We start from the raw sequence: 22,369 nt of genomic DNA, 5'->3' as shown, positions 1-22,369 counted from the left end.
ATCAGTCAGTTTTGACGACCCGCGAGCGCGGATAGAAATCGAAAACTTTTTCGCGAGACAACGCGCCGTACGCAACGTAGGCGTAACGGCAAATATTATTGAAGTACTGTCTGATGCTATTTAAACATTTTTACACGACGTCGAGTAAATATTTATAAAATGACGCGACACAAGGCGTGCGCCTGTCGCACGTGTGTTGAACGGGCGTTTGAAATCACCGATCACGTGGCCTGGACTTCGCGCCTGGGTTCACTTCGATTCGTTTGTCCGTAGTGCGGTGCATGTTCTGACGTATGAAAACATTCGCCAGAGAAATTGACGCACGGTGTAATTCATGCGACGAAACGGTAGTAAAAGAACTTAAAGAAGACGCTGTCATCGATCTGGAGACGAAAGTGACGAAAGAGAGCGTACGGGCCGCCGCCGGTCGCAGCGAGGTTAGGACCGTCCGCGAGGTATACACGGCGGGAAAGTACTTACGTGTCGTGTGTACGTATACACACAGCGAGGCCGCATGCGTTATGCTCCACAGGTGTTGATTGATGATCGTGATTTGCATCGTCGTTGTCGTGATAGGATCACTTTTATGCGCGTTGCTCAAAGCCGAGATCGACGAGTGGCTCGGTGACTCCAGGTAGGCAGCGTCCCACATGTGTCAGTTGTCACGAGCGTTTTATAGGTTAGCTTTGCGATCCGAGCGTGGCGCGGCGTGAATCTGCCCTGGCTGACGCCAGGATTTAGCGTCGTTTCGACGATTTGTTTTTTTTTTTTGGCGCCGCCAGATATCACGCAATCACGCTCGACGTAAAGCTCGTAGTTTTACTTGTCTATTCAATCGTCCTTACATTCTTTCAGCATGAAGCGCCAATTGAGGTTGTCTCTGAGAAGGAACCAGTGCAATTCACAGGGCACATGGAATGATCCGATAGAGATCTCGGACGACGAGAGCTTCGGCTCGTCGTCGAACATACAGAAAAGTACAACAGGAAACGCGAACGTGGCAAGTTGCGGAACAGCTAATGTTCTGGGTAGCGTGACAGATGCTTCCAAGTGCAATTCGAAACATGATATATCAGATGATTTAAGCAATGACGAAGATGTTGTTGTCATTGGCGATGGTCCTAAAAGCCCGTCGCTGTTTGATTGGAATAAACCGTTCCTTGCTAATCTATTGCATCAAAATATTTTTCCTGGAAGTAGTGCCTTGTCTGGCCATACATCTATAGAATCACCTAACAAGAGACAAAAGTTAATGAATGAGCCAACAAGGTGGAATTTTAGCTCTTCAAACTCTAGCGATGAGTGGATGCACGCCAGTCCCAAGAAAGATGATCCACCACCTCAGGTTGAGATACAGCATGATTATTTTATTGTTAAAACAAGAGTCAAATTTCCTCTCAAGGCATATCCATGCCAGGTGGCAGTGATGAGCGAAGTAAGTATTATTAGTATATCATTAATTACGAGTTAGGTCCATGTCGTTGCTCTCTCGTCATAGTTTTAATCATGTTGAAAATTGTGTGTGTGCAGCTCATTAAAGGATGTGATAATGAGCAGAACTGTCTCTTGGAAAGCCCTACTGGCAGCGGTAAGACTCTGGCGCTTCTCTGTGCAGCTCTGGCGTGGCAGGAACAGTACAGTGGTGAGTTTGTAACACGAGTATGGTCACATATTGAATGTATAACAAGAACTTAAGAATTAAAGACCATCAGAATTTAGCTTATCGCGTCATGGAAATTTTCGCGTAATTTTTCTGGCCATTAACGAGATTGCTGCGTTTCATGATTAAACGATTGTTAGATAAGATTAACGGTTGTTGAAGATACGGTCTCTCAATTAGTTCGTGCGCACCGAATTATGTTAAAAATCCGCGTGCGCGTTCCAAAGAGAGAGAGAGTTGAATGATGCATGCTCCCGCGCGATCCATCATATGATATTCATTAATTTCCTACCGATCGTGCTCGTGCAGCGTTTTCCGCGGCTGCGATTATGTCGGTCTCCCCGAGATTTATCGCGGAGCTTCGCGAAAATCTCGTTTCGTCGTCGTGCGGCGTCTCGTGACGGCCGGTCGTTAACGTCAACCCGTCCTAGCGACTTTTGTCTCGCTATAACACGCGCACAACACGTACGCCCGCCCGTCGCGATTGCTCTCGTCGCGGATTTTTGAACTGTCGCGCGAAATTTTGGAAATTAGGGAGATCGAGGCCCATCACCCATCGCGCGCTTGTCTCTCCTGCGCCTCGCGGCGAAGCTTCGTTCTTATTAAAGTTTCCCGAAGTTGGTCGACGTTCTACTTATCTCGTCAGAACTTTAAGAAGTTTTCCGGATAATTTCTCAACGCGTGTCACGCATTTCTCAACGAGATGTCATGCGATTTATTGCGTTCGTCGGATCGTCAGCTTAATTCGCGATCTTTATTTCATATTCATATTTTTACTTTTCTTTAAAAAAAATATAAAAAGTCGATTCGAAAAATTTCATGTATTTTTTTTTTGTAAATAAATTTGCATCGTAGACGTGACGTGTATCGAAAGAGTATTCTCGCTTTAAACGGCAAATTTATCCATTGACATTTTAACTCGTTTATGCGGCCGAAATTAAATATTGCTTTGCAAACGTTAATTTATGTGATTTTTTTTTCAACGAAAGAACATTAAAAATTAATCGCGGATCGTAAATATTGCGCGATCAATTCTCATATAAACGCCGACGTTGCGCCGAATGGGTGACTTTGAGCATATTTAACTGCAGGTGGAAAGGAGGCGCGGGACCCTCGTCTCCTCGCCGAGAAAGTCATTCCAATCGTTAGTGGCTTCTTTGGCTATGATATTAATTTAAATTATTCAACCGTTTATGCGCATCGCCGTAATGATCCTTACGGATCGCGGAGTTCGCCGGCTAATTTTCGACGACTCTGCACGCGTGCATGCAGCTAATTGTTCGCGATCCGTGCAATTTCTAAACAATTAGATTTGCCTTCGCAATGCGCGGTGTCCCGTACCGTCCTCGGTCGTACCAGCCTGCGAAAAACAGCGGGGACACACAGCCGAGCGTAATCGGCCTTTCGTTAGTATAATGCGACGAGAATGTAATTTCGTTCAATGCCGAGCGTCCCGATAGCCGCTTTCATATAGATTATTCTATCTATAGCGATAAGATATTGGGCATTTACGTTTTTAACAAATGCCGCCAATAACACGATCCGCACGGCTCTGTATACACGTAACTCCACGGCATTACGTTACACAGTCATGGAGCTTGACTGTGTGTAATAAATTTTCTGACGTATAGCGAATCAAAATGTGACACATTGTAGTTTCATTCAAATTTTTACATTATGCACGTTATTTAAGATTGACGTTTCCCGTAACACACTGACAATCGTAAGTCGTTTGCTGTTTTGCTAAGGTATACTTTTCTTGGTTTTAACGGCGTGTGATTATTTAAAATCGTTATCGTATTATCGTTCACGATGCACGATCTATATTACCTGTGAACGATTGATGACGCTTATCCCGTCGGAAAGTTTGACGATCGGCGGAGATGCATTCCGCGGCATATGGTCCTCGGAATTTTTTCCAAGAAAAGCAATTAAGTTAACCAAAATCACACATTTGCAAACTCAGTGATGGTTTATCATACACATGCACAATGCTATCTTAATGTGGCTTCTTATGGCGAATGTCGACCGATCGAGAGACAGTAATTTATAAAAGCGAAAGTTACTTTCCGAATTTAAATAATTTATTCGTACATCGTGTATTTTTGGTTTTCGGATTGTTTTCTGATTCTGAGTCGCTTTTAACGATTCTCGACCTTTATTTACTGCGCGATTGGATTCCGCGAAAGATTTCAGCTAAATTTACCTTATACTTGAATGCCGAGCTATGTTCTGAGCAATTGTAACATCGGCTGAAGTGCATACCGCGACAATGAGGCTGGAACGTCGCAAAGTATTCGACGCGATCGCGTGCCATTTCGAGCTGCACGAGGGGGAGCGAATTAAATGTTCCGCGATGTTAACGTCAAATTTGCGTGAGCGGCATCAGATCCGCGAGGACGACGTAGGACGGACAGGACGTCTCCAGGAATACACCGGTAGGAAGGACAGCACGAACCGTCGTCGCCTTCCGGAATTATGAACGCGTCCTCCCTTGAGTCTCGTCCTCGTGACATCGCGTCACAAATCGAAAATTACCAGGCACGCGAAGGTTCTTTTTTCTGCTTTAACAATGCCTTTACGAAGAGACGATCAAAGCCAGTTCTACCAGATATTCAAGACTCCCCTCGTTGAACGTATCATCACTTTTTATTGCAATTGAACAATGTTTCTTGCGTATTATGCAGTGCAATAGCATAGAATAACGTAGAATCAAAATCGACTTATTTTACTATAATAAATTGCAAGTAGATAAATATATCTGACTTAACTGCGAACAGAAAAAGAACGTATGATTTTTACATAAAGAGATATAAGATAAAGTATGAATTTATTTATTTATTTTTTTACTTTAATTTTACTTTTTATTTTTTTAAATTTATTTTTAAAGTAAAAATTTAATTTAATTTTTGCAAAGTTATGAGAATTTGGGTCACAATTTCTATATTTCTAAATGTTTTCGAACAAAAGTGCCGCACTTTACGCGTTGCACTAAATGAAATATGTTCTGGGCAAAATATCACGTAGGCAATTATCTGTTATTTACGATCCGTTCTCAGTTCGTAGATGCGCGTCCCTAATTAGGCAAATCAGGGATGGGGCGACTCGATGGGAATTAGTCATGATAGCGATTTTCGTATACGTGTAGTAGCGGGGATACGTGCGTAGGTGTGTCGTTCTGCACGACATCCTGCTTTTCCCAGTTATAATTTGCTTTATGCTTTAAAACCTGGCCCTGTCACGCTCTGCCGGAGGTCGAGTGGTACTGCTAGCCGCCAAACTGTAAACTTAGCTCGTTGGAGAGCCATATAAATTAGGTCCTCGAAAGGGAATAGAGAATTTTCTAGCGTCGCGGTTTAATCGATACCGCGCGCCGTTGCCGTCGACTCGCTTCGACATTTTACATTAGCTTCTTTTGCAAAGATGCAATTAATTTACTTGGAGAGACGCAGCTGACAAAGTCGAATAGACGTGTAAATTGCGACACGACAGTGAAAATCCATTTCTAAGCTTGGGAAATAGAGAGAGAGAAAGAGAGAGAGAGAGAGAGGGGGGGGAGGAGACGATCCATGTACGGATCTCGGACTGTATTTGTTGTAAGAGGGAAGAGGTGTTGATAGGAAGAAAATGCGAAACTTGAGGAGTCAGCCCGCGTCGGCCACTTTGTTTGGCGGGCCGCATGCGACTCGCGAGGCCGCATGTTTTACGTGCCAGCCATAGCGCCCGATTAGCTTGACGTAACGTTCACCGGAGAATTCGAAAAACTTAAATCGTTCGTAGAAAGGTGGAGCGTGATGCGCCGCGTGGGTAGGAGGGGAGGGGACATCGAGAGGGTTGGACGAATAAATTTCGAAAGTTTATCGCGGAATCGCATGCCAGCTAATGTCACTTTATTACCAGCAAAAGACGACGACGGCGACGCGGAGACAGGCTCGCCTCTATACGGGGGGGGGGGAGGGGGAGAGGAAGGGGGGATTCGGTGAGGAGGCCGCGGGAAGGATAAGTTCGAAATAACCGGCAGCGACGAGACCCATTGTGCGGCAGGAAACTTGGGAAGTCATAATAATTATCGGCGAACGCGGAATTATATATTGTGTCCTCGTGGCAGCCTGTCGTCGTCGTCATCGTTGCCGTCGTCGTCGTTGTCGTCGTCGTCGTCGTCGTCGCCGCGAATTGTCTTTGCGCCTCAGCATGCAACTTCAACGGAATATGCAGCTACGTACCCTGTGACGTCCTGACATTAATAATGCGCCGGGGATCCGCCTTTTATGCCGAAGGTACCAACCGTGGTACCATCGCCGAGGATTCTTCCCAGAAGGAGCTCGCCGCTCGTGCCGTTTCGCTCTCGCACGATCCACGTTCTCGCGTTCTCCTTCGGGTGGTTTTTAAGGCGGGCGGCTGTCGTTAAATCGCGTATCGGTTTTAACATAAATTTTTTTCTTAATTACGTAATCACCATAAATACCTAATATAAATTTTACTGCATCTAGCAGTAACGATTAATGGTCATAGAAGCAATTTTATTGCGATATAAAATTATTTTTTTCGTATATATATATATATATATAATTATTTGATGTTTTTTCTCTCTCTCGCGTCTCTTGAACGTCCGTCGAGGTGTAAAAATAGTGACGCCTCGTTTGGGTGAAAAATCCTTTTCAATTCTGAGATTAAGTGTCGAAAGTCTTTATCGTTCGCTCGTTTATACGTTCCTTGGCGAGATATGCGAGAGAAGGAAGGGGGATTGGGCAAAGGGAAAGATAGAAACCTGGAACGGTAGTCCTGGAATGGTGCAGGGCTACCCGCAGAGCACGCTACTTGCTGTGGCAGCTTCGCGAACGAAAGACAAAGGAGGGCCCACGCTTTCATCCGTGCCGACATTAAGGTACCTACTGTATATGCCCTTTCGGGACACAATAAGGTCCGCATGCGGGTCCAACGGATCTCACGTCTCCTGTGTACCACGTATACCCTTCTCACAATAAGACTCTCCCACTCCCTCCTCTGCCCCCGCGCCTCTTCCTTTCTCCCCTTCGCTGGAGTCCTTTTTCTTCGACGGCTATGCACTTCGGCCCCGAATTCCAGGGTAAAGGATTATCGGAGCGTCGACGCGCGCGGCTGAGATACTCAACAAGTCGTAAAACATTCGGCGCGTTATCCGCGAGCGATAATAAACCCACGGGCGTTCGGCGAAATTGATTCCGCGGCTAATGAGTCCCAGGTTATTTACGAACCATCGCGATGACAGTTCGGTGAAGAAGAACTGGTACGGAAGGATCGTTTTGGTTTTTTTTTCTTTTTCACGCAAGAAAAAAGTCTGCCGCGTCGTCCGATTTCTCGCTCGATCGATGTGCTGGGAACTTCAAAGCTTCACAAGTCACGAAAGATGGCAAAATTCTGATGACACGAAGAAAGCACGTCCTCTCGTACGTGTGTAACCAGGATTGACCTCACACACAAAAATACAGTTGCCGGCCGATAATAGGATGCCGGGGGAGCTCTCGCGAGAGCGAAAGGTCCGCGGACAGGTCTCGCCGGTTCCGGACGGTCCCCGGACGGGTAAGCGAATAAGATAAGGGACCCCCCGAAGGAATACGGCGTGCGCCGCCGATTTCCAACCCAGTCCCGAACCTCTCTCTCGGGTGGTCCACGGTGTCCCTCTGCCCCTCCGCGCTCCTTCTTTTATATTGGCCCCCTTTCTTCCTTCTCTCGCGCCGTCGTCTCCTCTGTATCCCGCTTCTGCCGCGGCTCGTTTCGCGACGGCGTTCCCGGTTGCTTCCGGTTACATCTCACGATTTCGCACGGCTGCCACAATCAATTTTAGAAAATCGCTTTTCGCGAATGTCATTATCGATCGCAAATAAAATAAAAAAATTGAAATAGTATCGCAAATTATTTAAATTATTTAGAGAAAATTAATAGAAAATTAATTTCGGAAAGGGTAATATAATTTTTTGAACAAATAAAAAAATTCTGTAGAAGACGATTACAATTTTCGAATTTAATTCGAGTAGCGAAGTGTTTGCGATCGAATAGTCGCGATTGCACGGTCGCTCGATCGGCGGTCGGTCGATAGAAACCACGACGATCCACCTCCTTCCGAGAAAGGATCCGCGATTCAAAAAGCGCCGCCCTTGCGAATTCCAAACGACCCGCGATCTTACATAATTCTACATGCTCGGCAAGACCGCCCGGCGTCCTGGAATCGTCCCTTTCAGAATTTCCAGGATCCCGCTAACGATTCCGGATATTCCGACTGCAGAATGGACATTCTGAGTCTTCGGTTTCTCAGCATTTCATCCGCTTATTCAAGTTTCTGAAGTGCAAATCGAACGGGCTAGGAAAAACGTCTCTTAACTCGTTTCGTATATTGATGTATTGCTTTATATTTGTTTTTTTTTAAATATAATTTAATTATGTATTTAATTATTTATCCAATTTGAGTTTTTTTTATAACTCTTGTAATCTACAATTCATTATGTGTTTGAATTCTAAAGTCACTTAGCGGACTACACTTTATTCGTATGTTATTGTTACAAATAATAAATAATTCTAATGACTTGTAAATGTATTTTACGCGCAGACCGAAAATTTTCGAGAATTCCCAATATTAATAGAAAGAAAAAGCGCACGGAAAGAAATTATGTTGGTCTCTTAGCGCCGAGATAATTTAAAGCGAGCGTGAACTTGCGCGAAACACGTTCGTTCGACGAATTCGGCCGCGAATTCCCCAATGTAATTCACGTGGAATCGATCGTGTAGAACCTCGGTATGGGCGCTTTTCGTTCAGGCGGAAATGTTTCTCGCAGCCCTCGCAGGTAAATCGCGGGCGCCAGGCGCCCCCGGGTGTGTCGGGGAATAGCCCGCCACCGTTTCGCCAATCGACGCCAACATACTTGTCGTTGTCTCTTAAAATAATGTCCGGTCGATTTGCCATTTTTTTTCTTTTCAAACACGCATTCGGCGATTTAATTGGATGAAATTAATAGCACAAAAGCGATAGACTGACCTTGCATTTTGAGCCTCAAAACGAATTCGTATAGGTTTCCTCCGTATAGGTTTTCTAACGTTTCTCTCTTCGTTATCAGTATTAAAGAAATTTACTGTGCTTAGTATTTTGTATATCGGAATGTGTTTCATGTTTATTTTATCGCTGTTCGAGCATTGTATTAAATAAGAGCGGACCACACACCAATGGGCAACAGACAATACGTACAATTTCGATATCCGACAATATCCATCACGCTCTTTCATTATCGATACTTCCCTCTTCTCGTCGCGTAAACACATATATGCACACACACACGCAGAAAGAGAGAATGCGGCAGTAGAATGAAATGTAGGTGGAACAGGGAGAAAAAAGGGGAGGAGGGAGAAGGGTGAGACAGGGAAGAAGGGTACACTCACGAACGCTTAGTTAAGTGCAGAAACTTCTCCCGCGCATTCTGCACTGCCGTGCACTTCTCTAGCCTGGGCATACAAATTTATGGCGTGCATACGCACAATATGCGTACGCATACGGCGTTAAACAAAAGCCGCCTGTGTGTGCACGCGTGCGCGCGCGTGCGTGTGCCGATCATGAATATGTATGGGTCTTTTTGCGGAAGATACGTGCGTGTCCTTTTTGCCCTGCGCGCGACTCGTGTGTGCGTGCGAGATCAAAGGATGCCGCCCACCTCCCGTTTCTCTCTTCATCCCCCTCTGTCGCACACACGTGCATTTTCCCTCTCTCTTTTCTTCTCTCTCTCTCATTCGCTCTTTCTTTTTACTTGCCTCTCTTTATTCCTGCATACGTAGATTACGCGACCGTGTCCTCCGTCTCGTATCCCACCATCTTTTCTTTTCTTACGGCGACCGCGCGTAACGTTTATCAGCGGATGCGACAGAGCCGCTATATTAATAACGTATTTTTTGGAATATTATGCGCGATACGATTTCTATGGCAGAACATCATTGTGCAAATCCGTGAGCGTAATAGCGTTTATTAATAGCATTAAATAAATACGTCGGAAAATATTTTGTTAAGAATTTTTGCGATATAATTTATGTTTTCGATTTCTGCTTTACGAAAACACTGAACTTTTGATTTATAAACAGAAATATGCCAGGCTGCATAATTTTCATTCGCGCGATACATAGAAATGCTATACCGCACGTTACTTTGCATAATTTTTGTTAAGCTAGATATGCGGAGAGTTAACTAACTCCAGTTGTATATGTATACTAACTCGCGCGCAGAGGATATTCTCTGTTCGGCGTTAACCGCGCGCTACTGCACGATTCTCGGTAAAATTAAATCACTAACTCCCTAACTCATCAACTATAACTCCCAATGTTAATTTCGCGGCAATTCCGGTTCGCACGGTCTTCACTCGCGCGCGCGGCCGGGGCGATTTTTTTTGTCAACGGCGCGCCAACCGACGCGTAAAATCGCATATAAACGAGGTGAGAGTATTCCCGGCCGAGCCGTTTAGGCAAAAAGGTCGGATTTATTGAAGCCTGAAGCGGAAGTTCGAAGGCGGTGTTCCAATCGGTCGTCGCTTAAACGAGTACCGAGTACCGAGAAGGCATTCAGCCAATAATGCGCCCACAGTGCAAAGAATTCCTCGTTGCGCGCGCGTCAGCGGGCCGGGAAGGAAGTGAATGCTAATTAATGACTCTTAATTCTCTTAATTGGTCGTTACAAACGCCGCCGATCGCGGCGGTCGTCCGTAAGCGCGGCGCGCACACTGGGCCCGTAGCTACTTCTCCGATTGTTGTTGTAGACTCCCTCGGAATAATCGAGCCTCTGTTTCCCACAGCGCGTCTTATGCGAGCATCTTTGCGAAGTAAACTCGATCCATCCGGTATGCGATTAATTGCGAAAAAAAAGGCGACAATCTCCAATTGGTATCGGCGAGGAGAGCGATGGACTTCGTGGCTCCATCTGCGAACGAATGCCGGAAATGTCTGGGGCACGAGCTAGCTGAGACGCGAACCCGGCATACCGGGTGGATTACAAAAAAAAAGGGTCGAAAAAGAGCAGTCATATAAAAGAAAAAGTATTTTTCATTATATCGAAAATGTTTTAATTCATTAAAATATGATGTTTATTTGTAATATTTGTTGATTTGTTCGTTACATTTTTTTTATTTCTAGTTTGTTAGACTTTTTATTTTCAGTAATTTGCGAAAAAAAATATAAAACATCTTATCGGACAGTTGAAAATTCGCAATTTGTTATTTCTTCGTAGTTACATATTTACTGCATAGGTACTAAGAAAAAAACGTGGTGATGAAACGAAATTCTATTCGTAGTCTTCTTATTAGACAGAATAATGAATATCACTTATGCTTGAATAATAATGCCTCTCTTTCTTCTCTCTTGTATTTATTCTATCTTTACATTTTTCTTCCACTTGTCGCAGAATTCATTAACGAACTGCTGTCGCGTCTTTAAAAACTTCTGTCGTTCTTCATTATTCGTCGGTGATGATATTCATCATCAAAGAGACCTCTTACTCGTCAAAGAGTTTCATTCTGTAATTCTACATATCGAAGCGAAATTATTGCACGCTATTTCCATATTGCATGCGACGAATAGGAATATGTTTTTTTGATTACGCTTATGTAAAATCCATTACGAATTAAATCAGATATTAAGAAACATGAAACGCGTAAATAATAACTAGGATTTTCCTATATTAAATGATATATGTATAATTAAATCTTTTATTACACAAATATGATTGTAAATAGTTGATAGAAAAACAGCTTTTCTTATTTTTATAGGAAATAGGGAAAACTTGCAAAGTTAGTTTAAGAAGCAGTTTCCAAAATATATGTATGATGTATGTATATATTTCAAATTAATTTCTTATTACATATTTAAACCATGCAATGAAATTTAATCAATAATAAGTATTAAAAATAAATATCGTTTAATAAATTTACAAATTTTTGACATGAAAAATACTTTTTTTTTTATATGATTACTCTTTTTCTATCTTTTTTTTTGCGATCAGAGAAATTAAAAGAAATAGATGAAATATAACAGCGATGAACATCGATGAAATATAACGATCGTGAAAGCATAAACGATTGTGATATCATTCGTTAGAACAAAAATGTTCTAATATGTTAATGCGTATTGCCGGATAGGAATTTAAGAACGAGACGGGGGGCTAAAGTAATGTCTCATCGTGGGCGGGTGTAGTACGAACTTTTACAGAAGGAGATCACAGGACGACGATGACGACGATGACGACGACGACGACGACGACGACGACAATAATGCGAAATTAAAAATGCGCCTGGAAGCGAACGGGTACGAAAGGAGGTGAGAGTGGGATGAAGCGGGCTTGGGTCTCCGTGCCCGAGCTTCCATTCGCAGGCTCGCGATATTCCCGACGATGCCGACGAGGAAAACAATGCCGGGAATCTGCGTCAATGCGCTCTTCAGCGGCATTTCATCGACGACGACGACGACGATGACAACGACGAGGACTTCCTTGTGACGGCTTATGCCGTTTCCCCTTATCTCTCGGCCCCACCGAATTGGTACCCGTTCTGGCGCATTCGTCAAATTTTTTCTCGAGCGGTCGAATTTTTACCGAATTTTTATTTATTTATTTCATAAAGATGCAAAGCGTTGATGGGCTTTTAAAAGATTTGAAATATTTTATTTAAATCATTGATATTTATTGGAAAAAATTATTTAATTTGCTATATTTTTTAAACGATTATAAATATCGCTGTTAAGGAAGGATATATATGCCAGATATATTTTTTTAATATTTAAAGAGTTAAAAAAGTACATAAGACATATACTCGTGGAAACATAAAAAACAAGTTCAATTTCAAGGCGCGCAGATTTTTGAGCGCGATGGCGGTGTTCGTGGGGCTAACGATTTCAGCAGGTATAACCGCTCAAGGCAAGATATAACAATATGATAAATATGATGAAAAAAAACGATATTATTCCCCAATTACGGTTTTTTTTTAAAGCTAATGGTCGCTGCTCGCATTACCTTTCCGTCGACTTCGCCGCTTCTCGTCTCCTCTTTTCGCCCTTCAACGGTTCTTCGTTCTCTAACACTTTATGCGCGCATATTCCTCTCTCCCCTGCCGTCATGGAAATGTAAGTCGGGTGTGTACGCATACGGCGATGCGATCCGTGTGTACCAGACGAAACCGCCCCGCGTCGCGGCTCTAATTAACCGATTCTCATTACGTAGTCGCGTTATACGAGGCTGCGTTTAATGAGACCACCAGTACGTCGTACGGCTTTCCTTCGTCGTCCCTTTCCCCCTTCCTCTATCTTCATCCCTCTCGGCACCGGCGCATCGCTCTGCAACTTCTCTTTCTCTCTCTTCTTTCCCCTCCCCCCCCTCCCTCTCTCTCTCTCGCGGTCCACATCTTCTCGTCTGGTCGCCGCGCTATGTCGCGATGAGACGATCGGCTTCCGTCGTGGGTGGTGATGGATTTTTTTTAGACGAGAGGAAGCGACGGACCAATGCGGGAGTAACGCGTGCCTTCGCGACAGAGAGAATTTATCGCGAGCTTTCGGTATCGATCTCGCGAATCGCAGCGAGTTCCTCTGTCGAGACGTGCCAACGCCGTATTATGCGCCGTCAATCGTGCGGATCGTAAGTTTTTTTTTTATAGGCCGATTTCAACGAATGCTAATGCGAGCGATCACGATCTCTTAATACGACGGTACGCCGCGATATGCATCGCAATCACGAGCGAGTTTTTTTTCCATATTTCGCATAATTTACTATATTAAATAATTAACGATGGCTGAAACGCAATCGTGAGAGTTCCCGGAACTTTCACTGTCACAACGCCGCCGTTGCTACGCCGTACTTCGCGAAACAGTTTTGCCCGCTTTCCCTTTCCGCCTCGTATTTTATTTCCTTCTTCAACTTTTATTCACGACAGAGCGGAAGCCGCGAAGGGCGATACGCATGTTTGCAACACGAAAAATTATAATTCCATACCTCGCAATATAGGACACTGACAATCGACCTTGTAATTACTTGTTTATAATCGCACAGAGTGAAAGAAGCCATCTAATTATATATAAAATAATACAAGAAATGATTCGATCATATCACTATTAATAAGATTATTTCTCATGCGATCTTATCACGATTCAAAATCAACAACTAAACATCAGCGAGGAAATAAAGACATAATATCACAATAAAAAATATCTGCACGAGTGCAAAAGATTGAAAAATTAATATTTTGTAATTCTAAAACATTTCGATAACAAGTATAAATGATAGTTTTTCATCACGGGTATGTCGACTGTCCGAGTGTCGTGTATTCGACGAATTCCGGGATGACGGTATCGAGCGACGTAATGCTGGATCGGGATGCGCGCAATCGGCGCACGATCCCGTTCACCGCCGCTCTCTCCGCCGCGCCGCCGATAGTGGTGGTCCAGGAAGAGGCTGCGCTCTCCTGGCAATCGGTTTCTCGGGGACACGGCATTCGGATTCGACTTCGCGTTCTTTGTCGAGGAGGTGGATGGTCTCCATCGCACACAAAGTGCCCATGTACATTGTACTCCTAGCCAGGAGGATTCTGAATTCCCATTGGGCGAAAACCGTCACAGGCACCACGCCCATCGGACCTTCTATAGAGACTCACCTATACCCATGAGTCTTCGAAGAGATTCTCTCTCTCTCTGCTTCTCTCTCTCGTTCTCTTCCTCCCTTTCTCCCTTTCTCCCTTTCTGCCTCTCTGTTTCTATCTCTCTTTCTCTTCCTATTCCTATCTCCCTCCTCCATCTAGCTCTCTCTTTCTCTCTCCTTCGCTCCATGTCTCTCGCCGTCCTGAAGAGACGAAGCTTCTGTACGCTTCCGTCGATGTATACACACGTGCGTGTCGACAGACACGAGTCCGCGAGAGAGAATCCGCGCGCACCGCGGATATACATGCACGATTCGCTGCACTTCGACTCTCTTTCTCTCTCTATCTCTCTCTTTTTCTCTTTCTCTTCACCTTTCCATGCAGTTCTCTCCCCTCCTTCTGCTTGTACACTTGCTCTTGCCGCTTCACTACGGTCTGCTATTCGCTTCTGTTTTCTGAAGATGGGGAACAGAGACAGAGAGATACAAGGAGGGATAGAGATGAAGAAAAAGAGAGAAAGAGAGAGAGAGAGAGAGAGAGAGAGAGAAGTGAAAGGTGGAGGAAAGGCGAAGTAGTGCTCGGAGAAGAGGGTGAGTTACCGCTAGCGGAGGGTACTACTTGCTCTCGCGCTACCCTCCGAGAAATACGAAGGGAAGAACAAGGTAGAGTCGACAGAGTAGAAAGCGCTATTAGCGAGGGCTCCGATCTGCCTGTGCCCGGCAGATTTCTCGAAAACAATTTATTCCTTTGTCGTTTGTAATCCGGGATAAAGGATCTTCTTGAGATAACGAGGCCTCCCGCGCACGCGTCACTTATACACACGCGCCGTGCAAAACGTGAAATATGCGAGAAACCGAGTCATTAAGAATCGGCGCGGCTTTGAACTCGTTAGGTCGCGTCGATGAACGCAAACGGGGAGATTCAATCGAGATTCTCCTCATTTGAATATTTCGAAAGAATATTATTAAGAAAATTAACTTGGAGCTTGGAGAATAATAAAGGATCGTACCGTGGTAATGAAAACAGTTCCGCGAATTAAAATAGGTGTAAAAAAAAGTGTTGTGTTTATTTAAAGAATGAAGAATGTTTATATTTAATGTAACTCAAAATCTTTTTGTAGTAATAACAAATTAATATGACAAATGAATATACAAAATATTTATACAGCAAAATATGAAATTAAAGAAGAAACAAGATATATCGAAATGAATTTATGTTTTATGCTTTGTGTGAAAATTTTATTGAATTATACCATGATTGAGTAGTTTTTAATATTTTGTATCGTAATCTTTGAAATTATACTAATCAAAAGGTATGCATTGACCGTTTAAATGTTTCGTTGATTTTATCTTGGAGATAAAATAATTTTAAAAAATTTAATACATTTTTCGAGCAATTAGGTTGTTTAAGTGCACGATGTAAAAAAGAATTAAAACTACTTTCTCCTTCATGATTTTAAATGGCCTAATGGCTCTCTCATCGCGATCTGTGCAGTTTTATCTATACTATTTTATAAGAATTGATATTTTAAAGATGTTGTCATTTATGGCCTTATTTTAGCCTACAATTTACACACGAATCGCGAACTAGAGATTAAAAGTCATCGATTGGTAATGGGAAGTTAAAACTTGGATACGTATACTCATATTCAAAGTTGTCCGCATTTGGAGAGAATTTCATACGATATTCAAATAATATTCAACCTGGCGTTTCGTGCGCAAGTCCCGTCGCACAACTCTCGATTTACTCCCGCGGGAAAAGTCCCGCGCGAATTCATTTCGCCGACTTATTTTCCCGCGGGAGTCGCTACGGGAAGTAGTCGTGCCCCCGGCCCCGCGATCTCGATGGGAAATCTGGGCGAGCAAAAAGTCTCGTGGGATAGATAGATACACGCGGATTCTACCGTACATATACGCACGGCGGCAGAAGGGGGATCGGCGTAAATCCGGCGACCGAGCCGCCGTGTAATATTATCGCTTCTAATTCCTTTAATTAAATATACGCGCTGAAAGGAGATAGAGAATCTAGGCGATCCGGTAGGGCTACGCTTCGCGAGTCCGTAAAATCGTAATGTGGAAACGTTGTGGAACGTTGAGCTCCCGCGCGCGTCCGGGAAAGGAAATAATTCAGGCACATTCGATCGCCCAGAAAGGTCATCAAAACGTACGACGCGCTCGCATTTGTCAATGTCCTGTCTGCGAGAGAACCTGAAGTTTTGAATTTTAAGCAAATCGCAGCTGCAACGACGTTTTTCTTATTGTTTGAGGAATTAAAATTTATAGGCATTAATTACTTTAGTTTACTTTACGAGAGAGTGAAGACTACGTTATTTTTAAAATTTCAAGATTAAAAATTTTAACAAATACATCTTCATTATTATACAGTCTGAGATGGAAACGTTTTTATATGAATGTCTACGAAGTGGAATGTTCACAATATATATATTCTTCGTTTTGTTCTGTGAAAAACTGTCGCAATCTCTAGGATTGCTTTCAAAAAAAGCATGTGCGTCGTACACGATCGAAATCGGTTCGATCGAAATCGGATCCCAAGAGAAACAAGCGTACCGGGTGGTCCCCCCGCCCTCTCATTTCGGGACGTTTCTCGCTACTTTTCTACGATTGAATTTCCGATTCACGTAAATCCTATCGCCGTCGTGAGATCTCTTCGCCGCCGACAATACGTCGGAATAAAGAAGTCGGTAAGAGGAGCGCTCTCTCGCGGTTCGGTTTATCCCTGGTGATCTGGAGCGAAGGACGCTGTGCCTCACGAATTTCACGTTTCGCCCCCTTCTCGCCCCGTAGCACACCGACTATCTCTCGTACGCGAGACAGCCCCCGGGTCAGGTCCTGTTCGAGTGTTTACGCAATAGACGCTTTTGTCCATCGAGCGATGAGCATCATTGTCTGTCCATCTGTCTGTCTGTTTACCGAATAGATATCCGCGAGTGGCGGGATAGAAGGCCCCTGTTCTCCCATCCTCCTTTCCTCTCGTCTCACCGTCTCGGCCTCGCTCTCTCTCTCTCTCTCTCTCTTCCCCGTCGGCGGCCTCTCCAAGCTCGAAGATGTACTTTTGTGCCTTTATGAGAGAAGCTCGCCCGAGCCTCGTTCCCTCTTTTGTTCTTTGTCCGCTGCGGAGGTTTTCGTTTCCACGGTAAGGAGAGCGCGAGGAGAGGAAGGAGGGAGGGGCGGAGGGGGGGGGATAGGACGGAGGATCCCGGCAGGATTTTGCAGGACCTTTTCATCTATCTTCCCGATTCTCTCTCCCGCCTCTCTCCCATTCTCGCTCTTGCTCCTCCGGAGAGGGTTTTCGATTTCTCGGGATGCACCCTTCGCTCCTCGTGAACCACCGAGACAGGTTACCTACTGGTTCCTTTTAGAGAACGACGAGGACGCGTACAAGAACGGACGCCAAAATCGATCTCTGGGATTCTGGATGTTGTTGAAACCAGAGCCTGTTTCTAATTGGATGGACGCGCGGCTTGTCGAAGCACCGTCGATGGTCGGCGAGGACAACTCGCCAAAGCGGGCCTACTTCTCATAGAGTCTGAGTCTGAAGTACGTAAACGTAATGATGAGTGCCGACTCAGATAGTCAGATTCACTTCGTTACTTCAATTATTCGTCTCGTGGACATAAAGAAGCCGGCTTTTATATATTATTCACGGAGATCTGCATGAAATGTTATTGATACGTAAACGATTTTGCAAATGCGTTTAGACCGTTATTGTTCGATACTGTAATGTTAAGCGTTTATTTGTTATTCATGTATGGAGAAAGATGCAAGGAAAATATGTAAAACATCTTGCAGCGTATATTATGTATATACAATTATACATATCATTATGTATATGTATTATTTTACAATTACGGATTATCTCTGGTGGTTTGCGGATTATTATTTGCTATCGGGCGAAAATAGTTGGATTGTCGATCGCGAAAATGAAAACAGTTCGCACCGCGGTGTTAACAATGAAAATAAATCGCATGCGATGCCTGTTTGCGAAAACCCAGTTGCCAGATTTATCCGTCAACAAATTGTATTTAAACTGTCGACCGCTCGTCACACTCGCGCCTATATTGCTGCCATGCATTTTCGACGCGAAGACTGAAATTTGCGCGTCCATTGATTTCGATAATGGACCAGACGAGGGCATCAAAATTATATCAGCCATCAATAGAAAAAATTTTAATATTTTGTTTTAATGTAATATTGCTGTTATATTGGGAAATTATGTATACATTGGGAAATATTTACTCTCGTCGTCTGTGGAATTTTTTGCGTATAATGTACGTGAAATCAGTATTAAGTCTCTAAAGAGCTATTCAGAGATCTTTCTATTCTTGACCTAAAATGAAAAAGGATATTCAGGCAGCAGCGCGCTTAACGCGTTCAAGAGTGAAATGTCGCTCGGGCGCCATTACAGTGGCCATATTTACCCTGATCGTCAGCCTCGTAGGGGGTCTCTGTATACTGGCGGTGTCCATACCCACCACGTAAGTGGCGTACAGACGCCGTCAAAAGTACATAATGTACCACCATTCCGGCGTTATATAGTAGTTTCGCTGCCACGATATATATTATAATTAATGTAGGTCTCGACAGCTGTCGAAATTCATATGCTTTGCATTGTGCATATTATTGATATCATTCAGCGTAGCGGAATAATTTTACAAGGATTGTATTTTATCTAATATACTCTCTCTAATCAGGAATAATTTAGCACTAATTATCACGAGCCTAAATTGGTTAATTCTAAATATTTCTCCAGACTTCATCCCTCTTCCCTTTTCTATTAGATTTATTAGAGAATCACATTGCTTTTGCGAGTTTCAAGATTAGTGCATGAGGAATTCACTTGAAAAGTGAATTTGGTAAAATGTTAACGAAAAGAAACACTCGTTTCGTTTCACATTTTGTTTGATAAACATATTTAATTTAATTTATTGAATCAATCGTAGAACGGCAATATCGTCGATATTTGAAGCCGAGATGTCACTCGAATAAAAATTCCTCTCTCTCCCTCGTGACATTTTCCACTTTTTTATCAACTTCGAATTTTTTTTCGAAATTTCTTTTTTTTTTTTTTTTTTAAGAAAGTAAACCGAAGATGTGGAAGATCTTTTTTTTTCACGCGATTGCCGCGCTTCGGGCGTACTGAAGAAAAGGTAGAAGATACTAGGAATCTTTTCCTATATAGTTCATATTGAAGTGGCATACGCCTAACAAGTTACTGCTAACAAGGCAAGCGTTTTTTTCACTGTGCCTTTCTTTCCGTACCTCCGTATACCTGGCTTTTCTTTTCCTCGAGGGTAGCACGAGCGAGGAAAACAAGGCGGCCGTTCTTGCGCCATCGCGATAATAAGGCCGCGCGTTATATATGCTACGATAGTTGGCACAAACAGGCCGTTAGCGAATGACAAAAAAGTGGATAAAAATTGTCCGAAGTGTAGGCACAATGGCGATACTGGGCGGGCGCAAATGAATTGCGACAAAGGAAGTGGAACGTCGAGAGATACGTCAAAAGAGTGCCTGCTTTGAATCCCCTTATATATAGGTACTCTTCTTTATATAATGATTAAAGTTTATGGAGATAAAATAAAAACTGTTCTCATTACAACCATTGCAACGAGAATAATTTAAAATTAATTTAAAAAATAGAAAGTGCCGATAAAGAATCGAGGAAGTGGAACGTCAGCTTGATCGTGAAATTTACGATTTAAAACTTTCAAGTCTCAAATTTCATCGTTACATTGCCGTTGATGATCTTTCGTAATCCGATTCCGGAGATTGTCCGCGCGAGGACTCGAGAAGCAAATTTTTACCGAAAGCAAAAGGATTTTTTTTTTTTAAATCTGTACATATCATCGAGACGTTGCTCGCTGCTGACAACCCTCTGACTTTTTGAAGCGATTAACATTTACAGGCTTACGTATAAACGTTTCGGCGCGTAAATTACTGGCGGAATTAATTACGTGACGCGCGCGCGCGCGTTTCGTCGCAACGAGTGCGTGTAATGGGTTTAACGCGATGAGGCTATGGCCGAATTTGCCCCAGATGGACGCAGACCATGGATTGAGATGGACTCCGCGTCGGGTAGTCGGGGCGGGCGAGCGGGCGGAGAGTGAGAGAGAGAGTGAGAGAGTGAGAGAACAGGATAGATAAACCCAAAGCCGGGAGAATTAGTAATGCAACCAGCCGTACATACTGCTTTACGCGCGCGTGCACGTGCCGGCTGACCAATCAAAGCCTCGCGGCACTCTATGAAGCCTATCAGATCCCTTATGTTTCCTAGAGGCTCTCTCGTTACGTGCGAGGGCGTCCGATTATGCCTGTGCCCCGCGCGTACGTACGTGTGTGTGTGTGTGTGTGTGTGCGCGTGTGGTGCGTGTGCGTGTGTGTGTATGTGTGTATGCGCGTGTTGCAACGTTGTGCACGCTATACAGGGCGTCCCATTAACTTCGTCCCTTCCCACACTCAATTGAATTTTAATGCTGGCGATTAACTGCGCGACGCTGGCGGTTTATAATTTAAATACGACAACGCAGCGTCGCCGCGCGCAGTTCGTAAGAATTAATTATAAACGGGCGAAAGTGTGGGTGAGCGCGGCACGGTAATCAATGCGCCGGTCATTTTAAACAAATCGTTACTTCATGAAATATCGATGAGAGCCGGCGAGCTTAAGCTTCATCGCGGCTCGCGCGATGTCCGGTCGGTGAACGACCTGTCCCCCCCCCCTCCCCAGCACCCTCCCCCTCGTCCCTTCTCCCCCTCCCACTCTTCTGTGACCGATTAATGTAATCCTTGTCTAATTGCGAACTGCATAATGATATCGTCATGAACCGGAGGAAGGTGCGATGTATACGCTCGCAGGTTTCCTGGCTTCCTGGCCGCGGGAGCGTTAGTGCTTACAGCGTGTTTTATTCATTCTGTCTCGCCATGCGTGATTGAATTTTAATAGCCCCTATTAATTGTACAGCTTTTGCGGTCGGAATATAAATATGGCAATGTGGTATGCTTCACCGCCGGATAATAATTCATTCCGCGTGCGTGAAACAGTCAATTACCGAACGATAATCGTTACCATGATCGCGGTATAATTTGTCGGCGGACGATGTGACGGGTTCTCTCTGTTTTTAATTGTGTATACGATCGACATTAATATCTCACCCGCGCGCGAATGAAAAGCGATAGTTTCACGTATACTTCGAGAACTATATTCCTATATTCTAAAATACAAAACGCTCTTTCTAATTTTTTTGCGATATGACATACTAACGTATTTTTTTCGTAATTCGTAAACGATAAATAAGAATATCAGAGCAAACATATTTCGAATTATCTATTATTATTTCTTATTTACTCGTGTTTGTGCGTATTAATAATATAGTGCTGATATATATTATATTCACGCAGCGTCTCCGAAAAAAATCGGTCAGTCTAGACCGATCCCTTCTAAAGATCTATTTTTCATATGTTTTTATGAGTTTTATTGCCGCTCCGCGGCAGTGCGAGGGCGAGATGTGCGTTGAAAGCGGTTAGACGATTGAAACCGGAGAAGCCGACGAAACGCTTGCCCACTCGCCGCCGTTGATGAACAATCCGAATTTCAAAAGGCCAACTGTCGCCCCCGCGCCTGACTTCGTTCCGCAAAGGAAATCCGCTCTCGTGGGCGTGCGCTTTTAATTTCAGCGGGTTTTTTTTTTTTTTTTTTTTCGTTAAATTGTATCGACGACGCGCCCATATATTCGGCCGTATTACTTCGCATCACGCTGCACTCCCGCCGTGATTCCATATATGTCATTCTTACCGTTCCCTACGTGCCACGGCCAGAGATCTATTCGGCGAACATTTTTCGACGAAACGGGGAGGAACGAAGCGCGCGTTCCCTTTTATTTTCAAAATCGGACACGCGTTAAACCGCTCACTTTTGTATCGTCGATACATCTCCGGTGCGGTTTCTATTTTGAGGCAGAGAAGAGGAATGAGTGGGGAGGGAGGGGCGGGTGGGGGAGAGGGGGGGAGGAATGGTAGCGCAAATAAAATTCTTCTCGCTCACGGCGACGCAAATACTGTCAGCCGGGCCGACG

General features: G+C 44.0%; 1 protein-coding gene across 1 annotated transcript in view; it reads left to right on the top strand.

The window, feature by feature from the left end:
* The first annotated feature begins 216 nt into the window (after positions 1–216).
* The window catches only part of LOC105449636 (Fanconi anemia group J protein homolog), a 43,840-nt gene continuing 21,687 nt past the window's right edge, over positions 217–22,369 (top strand). Inside the window, exons 1-3 of the mRNA XM_011688939.1 lie at positions 217–634; positions 856–1,435; positions 1,531–1,642. Of these exons, the coding sequence (XP_011687241.1) occupies positions 543–634; positions 856–1,435; positions 1,531–1,642 (784 nt within the window). The 5' untranslated portion in view covers positions 217–542. The remainder of the gene's footprint in view (positions 635–855; positions 1,436–1,530; positions 1,643–22,369) is intronic.

Source organism: Wasmannia auropunctata, unplaced genomic scaffold (genome assembly GCF_000956235.1).
Source record: "Wasmannia auropunctata unplaced genomic scaffold, wasmannia.A_1.0 LD336074.1, whole genome shotgun sequence".
Lineage (NCBI taxonomy): Eukaryota > Metazoa > Arthropoda > Insecta > Hymenoptera > Formicidae > Wasmannia > Wasmannia auropunctata.
The sequence above is the reverse complement of the archived record's forward strand: the minus strand, read 5'-3'. Positions and strand labels throughout refer to the sequence as shown.